At 40.7% G+C, this 10,055-nt stretch overlaps 1 protein-coding gene across 1 annotated transcript in view; it reads left to right on the top strand.

Moving 5' to 3' along the window:
- The window catches only part of slc35a2 (solute carrier family 35 member 2), a 13,550-nt gene extending 3,839 nt beyond the window's left edge, over positions 1 to 9,711 (top strand). The window contains exons 2-6 of the mRNA XM_079274494.1: positions 822 to 1,004; positions 2,664 to 2,815; positions 2,981 to 3,103; positions 4,118 to 4,704; positions 9,604 to 9,711. Of these exons, the coding sequence (XP_079130620.1) occupies positions 822 to 1,004; positions 2,664 to 2,815; positions 2,981 to 3,103; positions 4,118 to 4,704; positions 9,604 to 9,631 (1,073 nt within the window). The 3' untranslated portion in view covers positions 9,632 to 9,711. The remainder of the gene's footprint in view (positions 1 to 821; positions 1,005 to 2,663; positions 2,816 to 2,980; positions 3,104 to 4,117; positions 4,705 to 9,603) is intronic.
- Positions 9,712 to 10,055: the final 344 nt, after the last annotated feature.

Here is a 10,055-nt window from a genome sequence, read left to right as displayed (position 1 = left end):
GTTTGTTTGGGGGGAAATTAAAACGCTGTAATGTGAAAGTCTTCAGAGTGGAGGACGTGGATCAGGATGAAACCTTCGCTCGCCAAAGGGAACGCATGACTGTGTGTTCCAGAGCCACACGGTCAGAGAGCTTCTTACATCATTCATCATCATTTCATTCCTGATTGTCAGGTTTGATGAGTTTTATCATTCAAGAGAATCAATAATCATATTCTGGGTTCTTTAATAATGACGTCACAATCTGAATTTCAAAACGTACAGACTCAAATAATTCATCAATAAGACGATCGCATTCCGCCGGTAGAAATGGATCCTGAGCTTATAAACAGAACACAGTTTGTTAACAGACTACAGAGAGAAACACTCTACAGTGGTGATCACTGTGTCTTTATTAATTCATGTTATTAGTTGCTGTTATTAAGTACAGTGGTGATCACTGTGTGTCTTTATTAGTTATTATATTATTAGTTACTATCGTTAAGTACAGTGATCATGTGAACACACAAACTTATCAAAAGTCTCTCCAGCTGTTAAAGCCGACTGACAGCTGATCAGCTGTGATCAGCTGATCCTCCGTCATCAGAAACAGACGTCGCTTCACGTGACTCTTCAGAGGAAAGGACGTCTCGTGTCTAGAAACATATCTCCTCGTTCCTCTCTCCTCTCATGGTTTCCTCCATGCATCCCTGGTGGGAGGGACTAGGACGCAAGGAAAGGACCCAAGTGAGGGAAACGGGGATGACATTAAGAGACTTGAGATGTGTCCTCGGGCTCTGGTAGGTGTGACAGGTGTGCCCCGTGTCCTCTGTGTGTCCCCACAGTCCACAGGAGGCTGAAGTACATCAGTCTGGCCGTGCTGGTGGTCCAGAACGCGTCGCTCATCCTCAGCATCCGATACGTCCGCACGTTGCCGGGCGACCGCTTCTTCACCACGTCGGCCGTCGTCATGGCGGAGGTCCTGAAGGTCGTGACCTGTCTGTTCATCGTCCTGCTGCAGAGGAAATGTGAGTTAAATATCACCAATATATCACGATTATATCACTTAAATGTCACTAATATATCACTTGTATCACTTAAACATCACTATTATATCACTAATACAGTATATCACTTAAACATCACTATTATATCACCAATATATCACTTAAACATCACTATTATATCACTAATATATCACTTAAACATCACTATTATATCACTTAAACATAACTAATATATCACTTAAACATCACTAATATATCACTTAAACATCACTATTATATCACCAATATATCACTTAAACATCACTATTATATCACTAATATATCACTTAAACATCACTATTATATCACTAATATATCACTTAAACATAACTAATATATCACTTAAACATCACTAATATATCACTAATATATCACTTAAACATCACTATTATATCACTAATATATCACTTAAACATCACTATTATATCACTAATATATCACTTAAACATCACTAATATCACTTAAACATCACGATTATATCACTTAAACATCACTATTATATCACTTAAACATCACTATTATATCACTTAAACATCACTATTATATCACTTAAACATCACTATTATGTCACTTAAACAGCACTAATATATCACAATTATATCACCATTATATCACTATTATATCACTTATATATCACGATTATATCACTTATATATCACTATTATAGCACTTATATATCACTATTATAGCACTTATATATCACGATTATAGCACTTATATATCACTTAAACATCACTATTATATCACTAATATATCACTTAAACATCACTATTATATCACTAATATATCACTTAAACATCACGATTATATCACTATTATATCACTTAAACATCACTAATATCACTTAAACATCACGATTATATCACTAATATATCACTATTATATCACTTAAACATCACTAATATCACTTAAACATCACGATTATATCACTAATATATCACTATTATATCACTTAAACATCACTATTATATCACTTAAACATCACTATTATGTCACTTAAACATCACTAATATATCACCATTATATCAGCATTATATCACTTATATATCACTATTATATCACTAATATATCACTTAAACATCACTATTATATCACTAATATATCACTTAAACATCACTATTATATCACTAATATATCACTTAAACATCACTATTATATCACTAATATATCACTTAAACATCACTATTATATCACTAATATATCACTTAAACATCACTATTATATCACTAATATATCACTTAAACATCACGATTATATCACTTAAACATCACGATTATATCACTATTATATCACTTAAACATCACTAATATCACTTAAACATCACTAATATCACTTAAACATCACGATTATATCACTAATATATCACTATTATATCACTTAAACATCACTAATATCACTTAAACATCACGATTATATCACTAATATATCACTATTATATCACTTAAACATCACTATTATATCACTTAAACATCACTAATATATCACTTAAACATCACTAATATATCACCATTATATCAGCATTATATCACTTATATATCACTATTATATCTCTTATATATTACTATTATATCTCTCTCTCTCTCTCTCGCTCTCTCGCTCTCTCCCCCCCCCCCTCCTTGTCCCTCCCCCTCCCTGTCTCAGTCCATGTGAAGGACACAGTGTGCTTCCTGGTTGACTCCATCGTGTTTCAGTACAAAGACACATTGAAACTGGCCGTTCCTTCTCTCATCTACACGCTGCAGAACAACCTGCAGTACGTTGCCATCTCTAACCTGCCAGCTGCCACCTTCCAGGTCAGACCTCAACCTTCATCATCTTCATCATGTTGCTCCGTTTCAGAATAAACTACAGTGTGATGATGATGATGAAGGAGCAGGATGTTGTAATGACATCAGGATACTCGTTAGTAGAAACGTTCCCCCGGTGGTTCCAGTCCCGACGTGTCTCTGTCCTCTCAGGTGACGTACCAGCTGAAGATCCTCACCACGGCTCTGTTCAGCGTGATGATGCTGAGGAAGACTCTGTCCAGAGTTCAGTGGGTTTCTCTGCTGCTGCTCTTCGCTGGAGTTGCCGTGGTTCAGGTACGGCGCGGTTCAGGTACGGCGCGGTTCAGGTACGGCGCGGTTCAGGTACGGCGCGGTTCAGGTACGCCGCGGTTCACGTTTACTACTTCAGGACGTGTTCAGGTACGCCGCGGTTCAGGTACGCCGCGGTTCAGGTACGCCGCGGTTCAGGTACGGCGCGGTTCAGGTACGCCGCGGTTCACGTTTACTACTTCAGGACGTGTACTTTACTTATATATTCGTGCTGGGCAACGATTAAAATATTTAATCGTGATTAATCTCATTGTTATGGCAAAGTTCAATAATGAATTATAAAGTAGTGTATTGTGCACTTCTATTTTAAAGTACTGCTTTATGAACAAAAGGGCAATAACATTTGGTTCACGAGATGCAGGTAGCATGTTTCATACTTAATGTGAATATAATTCGTACTTTGTTGGCATCTTATTCTGAAAACCGGATGTTGGTCTGAAGAAACCGGATGTTGTCTCACGTTAATGTTTCCGCTAACTTTCAAAGTCCTTCGCTCCCGATCTGTGCGTTTGAATGTGTTTACGGTGAATGTCAGCGTGTAGCTGCACTAACATGTGAGTGTCTGTGACTTTACCAGCGATGTCCAGTCGTCTCCAGGCAGAGCAGCGGAAGCCTTTTCTCTACGGCAACCCTGAAGGGACATCATATCTCTAATACAAAACCATAAACATGAGACAGTCTGACTACAGGATGTTTGCTGGCTTTGATCCCACTGTTCTTGTCATCCTCTTGTTGTTATGTTTATGTATTGAATCTTGTCTTTCAGTTTAAAACAATTAAAAAATAAAAATTATAATAAATTTTAAAAATGCGTTAACTTGCCCAGCACGAATATATACTTTACTTTTTTTGTACTTTAACTGAAACAAGGTGATTAATGCAGGACTTTTACTTGAAACGGAGTACTTCTACTCTGTAGTAGTACTTTTACTGCAGTAGAGGATCTTCGTACTTGTTACTGGTTATAACCCGATTGATTGTCGTTTGATCTCCTCTCAGTTGGAGCAGGAGGGGAAAAAGGAGGCGTCTGTGTCGGAGGACTCTCACCAGAGCTACTTAGTGGGTCTGGTTGCCGTGGTGATCAGCTGCCTGTCGTCGGGGTTCGCCGGCGTCTACTTCGAGAAGATCCTGAAGGGGAGCTCGGCGTCCGTCTGGATGCGGAACGTGCAGCTGGGGATCTTCGGCACGGCGCTCGGCGCGCTGGGCCTCTGGTGGAACGACGGCGCCGCGGTCGCCGAGCGCGGCTTCCTGTTCGGCTACACCGGCACGGTGTGGTGCGTCATCTTCAACCAGGCGTTCGGCGGCCTGCTGGTCGCCGTGGTGGTGAAGTACGCCGACAACATCCTGAAGGGCTTCGCCACCTCCTTCTCCATCATCGTGTCCACGGTGATGTCCGTCTACCTGTTCGGCTTCCGGGTGGACCTGCTCTTCACGGTGGGGGCGGGGCTTGTCATCGGCGCCGTCTACATGTACAGCCTCCCCAAAGCCACCGTTGCCAGCTCCTCGTCACTGAGCTCCTCCTCCGCCACGTCTTTGTCGTCGCAGAGGACGGACGGAGGCGCCGAGATGGAGGCGTTTCTGCCAAAGTCAGTGCTGGTGAAGTGACTCCCTCCCTCTCTCCACCTCCTCCTCACCTCTTTCCTCCCTCTAAACTCCTCCAAAGGAGGACAGGATCTCCTCTTGATCTTCTCCTTCTTCCCCCCCTGACCTCCTGCAGACCTCCTCATCTCAGCTGGAGACTGTCTATGACTGTCTAACTTCCTCCTCGCCTCCTTTTTTCACTCCTGTGATGAAAAGAGAACGGAGGAGTCTCTCTTTACTCTGAACTCCTTCTGACTCGAGGAGGAGGAGCGCGTCTGGTTTTAACTCTGCTTTTCCTCCCTAAACACTAACCTCTCCTCCCCGCCGTCCTCCTCGTCACAGACTAACTGCTCAAAGCACAAGAGGAGGAGCTGCCTTAAAGCTCTCTGTTGCTGAATGAAAGAGGAGAAGCCTTACGCTGATTGGTGATTGTGATGAAGGACGTTTCCTCAGTTCAGCTCCTGATTTCCTTTCTTTCAGAATCGACACTAAATGGTGAGAAAAGAGACTCATTGAGACGTTCTGTCTCTCAGCGTTCATATTCCATGTCCACAGAGAACCAAAGACTGAAGTTTCTGGAGACGTTTGAGATACAAAATACAATATGTGTGATTTTAATCTGCAGAAGCAAATAAATGGTGAAAACTAGAAAATATCTTTAATAACTGAAGATGTCCATGAAGAGAATAAAACAGATGATGTGACTTTAACACATCCAGCTCTTCTTCTGTCTCTTCTTGTTCTGTCTCTTCCTCCTCTTCTGTGTCGGGTGCCTTTTCCTTGTGAGTCTCTTTCGACCACGTCTGTCTCGACTGCAGTCTGTAGAAGGAGACTTCCCCGTAGAGGGAGACTTCCCCGTAGAGGGAGACTTCCCCGTAGAGGGAGACTTCCCCGTAGAGGGAGACTTCCCCGTAGAGGGAGACTTCCCCGTAGAGGGAGACTTCCCCGTAGAGGGAGACTTCCCCGTAGAGGGAGACTTCCCCGTAGAGGGAGACTTCCCCGTAGCGGGAGACTTCCCCGTAGCGGGAGACTTCCCCGTAGCGGGAGACTTCCCCGTAGAGGGAGTCTTCCCCGTAGCGGGAGACTTCCCCGTAGAGGGAGTCTTCCCCGTAGCGGGAGACTTCCCCGTAGAGGGAGTCTTCCCCGTAGAGGGAGTCTTCCCCGTAGCGGGAGACTTCCCCGTAGCGGGAGACTTCCCCGTAGCGGGAGACTTCCCCGTAGAGGGAGTCTTCCCCGTAGCGGGAGACTTCCCCGTAGCGGGAGACTTCCCCGTAGCGGGAGACTTCCCCGTAGAGGGAGACTTCCCCGTAGAGGGAGACTTCCCCGTAGCGGGAGACTTCCCCGTAGAGGGAGTCTTCCCCGTAGCGGGAGACTTCCCCGTAGCGGGAGACTTCCCCGTAGCGGGAGACTTCCCCGTAGAGGGAGACTTCCCCGTAGAGGGAGACTTCCCCGTAGCGGGAGACTTCCCCGTAGAGGGAGTCTTCCCCGTAGCGGGAGACTTCCCCGTAGCGGGAGACTTCCCCGTAGCGGGAGACTTCCCCGTAGAGGGAGACTTCCCCGTAGAGGGAGACTTCCCCGTAGCGGGAGACTTCCCCGTAGAGGGAGTCTTCCCCGTAGAGGGAGACTTCCCCGTAGCGGGAGGCTTTCCCGTAGCGGGAGACTTCCCCGTAGCGGGAGACTTGTGACCAATGAGGAGAAAATAATCTGTTTTCAACATGACAAACATTTTATGATGAAATATTTCAACTTTAATTTCTTCATGAAAATGTTGATTATTAAAAATGTTTGTTCTTCAGCTGGTCGTCATGGAGACAAAATGTTCAACAATTAGTTTATTTTTCCTCTCAAAGTTCAAAATGTTTCTGTTTTATTTATCAAAGAGAAAACACGTTATTTTCAATTTTGTTAATTTCAGATTTTTGTATAAAAAAAAGATGGAATGTTTTCTTTGTTTTGGAACAAATATATAAAAATCAATATTAATATATCTTAAGTTTAAATTAAGAGGGAATGAAAGCTTGATCTCTAGCTCTGTTTGATTTTCTGGAGGAAGAGGAGGAGACTCTGCAGGTCGCTCTGTTATTCATTCGTGATTAATATTCAGATTCAACGGTTGTGTGAAAATGAGGACAAAACAATGTAACTGAATTTGATAACTTTTCTTTATTTATTTGATCACAGATGTTTACTATGAAACTTTTTTTAATCCTTTTCTCTCGATCACAAGTTAATCATCTCCCAGATATGAACCAGATCAATATCTCTTCATGATCAATTTGCATCAACAATTATGTTTCTCAAGATAATGAGACAAATATATTTGGATTAAATCCAAGAAAATATTTCCTCCTGAGAACCATGTCGATTATATTCTCTAATAATTGGTTCTATTGATTACTGCTGAGTTCATATAAATACCTCGTTATCTGGAGCTAATTATCTGAAACATGTTTAATAATAAAAAGTAGTTTTCTCCTGAAAAAACAAAAGATGATTCTTTTCTTATTTAAAAAACAAATGTTATATAAAAATGAAGAAAACATAAAATACTGAGATCAATAATCATGTAAAATGATTATGTTCTTCTTGTATCAGGATCAATAAATATCACTGAAGATTTATATTGACTGATTATAACCTGAATCTATTATCATCACATTTACAAACTCTCTTAGTTTATGGTTATAAAGGAATAATTATAGTGAGCTCACAGATTTTAGTTATTTTTCCCAAACGTTTCATAAATCCTATTAAACCTGAAACCATGTTTCTGTCATCAGATTCCTCCAGAGGTATTTTAAGCTCCTCCTCCTGTCCTCCAAAGGTATTTTAAGCTCCTCCTCCTGTCTGGGTCGTGATGGTTGAACCTGTAAATACTTCTTTTGGTAAAGTTTTATAAAAACAAGGAAATGGACTCAACGACTCTGCAGTGTGTCTTCTTTTGTAGGTAAATTCTAGTCAAATGTTTCATTTTATTTCTGCAGCTTCAGTGACAATGAATACATCTGGAGACAAAGAAAGTTGAGATGTTACGAATAAGAAGTTATTATTTTAAGAGGAAGTCGTGAAAGTATACAACTTTATGTTAAAGTAAGAAAAGTCACAAGATGAATGTAGATTATTTAACGTCTTTATTCTGAACTTCATTCTTTAAAGCTCTATAAATTGATCACGTTTATCACAATTCTTCTATTTTCCACATGAAAGCTACACATTTCTGGAAATTCAGCGTGTGTGTGTGCGTGCGTACTACTGAGATGTATTTAACACATTTAAACAGATTGTGATTGTTATAAACTCAGTTCTCTGGAGATAAAACTTGTTCATTTTGAACTTTAGTGAGACTGTATTTTAATGAAGATGTCATATTATTTTGGGAACTTGTTTGTTACCTTAAATGATAAAACACTGAAACGCTGTAAACTATTTTTTTCCATTTATTGGCTAAATTTAATGTTCATTTTGAGCCCTTTTATGAGCCATTTATGAGCCCTTCATCAGCCATTTGTGACCCATTTATGAGCCCTTTATCAGCCCTTTATGAACCCTTTTATGAGCCCTTCATCAGCCATTTATGACCCATTTATGAGCCCTTTATCAGCCATTTATGACCCTTTTATGAGCCCTTCATCAGCCATTTATGAACCCTTTATGAGCCATTTATGGGCCCTTTGTGAACCCTTTATGAGCCCTTTATGAGCCCTTTATGAACCGTTTATGAGCCCTTTATGAACCGTTTATGAACCCTTTATGAGCCCTTTATGAACTGTTTATGAGCCCTTTATGAACCGTTTATGAGCCCTTTATGAACCCTTTATGAGCCCTTTATGAACCGTTGAGCCATTTAGGAACCCTTTATGACCCATTTATGAGCTCTTTATGAGCCCTTTATGAACTGTTTATGAGCTCTTTATGAGCCCTTTATCAGCCATTTATGAACCCTTTATGAGCCCTTTATCAGCCCTTTATGAGCCGTTTATGAACTGTTTATGAGCCATTTATGAACCCTTTATGACCCATTTATGAGCCCTTTATGAACCGTTTATGAGCCCTTTATGAACCCTTTATGAGCCGTTTATGAACTGTTTATGAGCCCTTTATGAACCGTTTATGAGCCCTTTATGAACCGTTTATGAACCCATTTATGAGCCCTTTATGAACCGTTTATGAGCCCTTTATGAGCCGTTTATGAACTGTTTATGAGCCCTTTATGACCCGTTTATGAGCCCTTTATGAACCGTTTATGAGCTATTTATGAACCCTTTATGAGCCCTTTATGAACCTTTTATGAGCCCTTTATGACCCGTTTATGAGCCCTTTATGAACCCTTTATGAGCCATTTATGAACCCTTTATGAGCCCTTTATGAACCTTTTATGAGCCCTTTATGAACCCTTTATGAGCCATTTATGAACCGTTTATGAGCCCTTTATGAACCCTTTATGAGCCATTTATGAACCCTTTATGAGCCCTTTATGAACCTTTTATGAGCCCTTTATGAACCCTTTATGAACCCTTTATGAACCTTTTATGAGCCATTTATGAACCCTTTATGACCCGTTTATGAGCCCTTTATGAACCGTTTATGAGCCCTTTATGAACCCTTTATGAGCCATTTATGAACCCTTTATGAGCCCTTTATGAACCTTTTATGAGCCCTTTATGAACCCTTTATGAGCCCTTTATGAAGCTTTTATGAGCCCTTTATGAACCCTTTATGAACCTTTTATGAGCCCTTTATGAACCCTTTATGAGCCCTTTATGAACCCTTTATGAACCCTTTATGAGCCATTTATGAACCCTTTATGAGCCCTTTATGAGCCCTTTATGAACCGTTAATGAGCCCTTTATGAGCCCTTTATGAACCGTTTAAGTTAACTTCTTCTTCCTGTTTCTGTCCTCCAGGTGTTCAGCTAAACAGAAAGGATCCTGAGTGACAGACAGCTGCTTTCATTCTCCCTGCTGGTGGTACTGCTGTATTATTACGGTACTACTGCAGTATTAATACTGTACTACTCCATTATCATTACTGTACTACTGCAGTATCATTACGGTACTACTGCAGTATTAATACTGTACTACTGCGTCATTATTACGGTACTACTGCAGTATTATTACGGTACTACTGCAGTATTATTACGGTACTACTGCAGTATTATTACGGTACTACTGCTGTATTATTACGGTACTACTGCAGTATTAATACTGTACCACATTATCATTACTGTACTACTGCTGTATCACTACGGTGCTACTGCAGTATCATTACGGTACTACTGCAGTATTAATACTGTACTACTCCATTATCATTACTGTACTACTGCAGTATCATTACGGTACTACTGCAGTATTAATAC

The sequence above is a fragment of the Melanostigma gelatinosum genome, assembly GCF_949748355.1.
Source record: "Melanostigma gelatinosum genome assembly, chromosome: 8".
NCBI classification, from domain to species: Eukaryota; Metazoa; Chordata; class Actinopteri; order Perciformes; family Zoarcidae; genus Melanostigma; species Melanostigma gelatinosum.
This window is presented reverse-complemented; position numbering and strand designations above follow the sequence as displayed.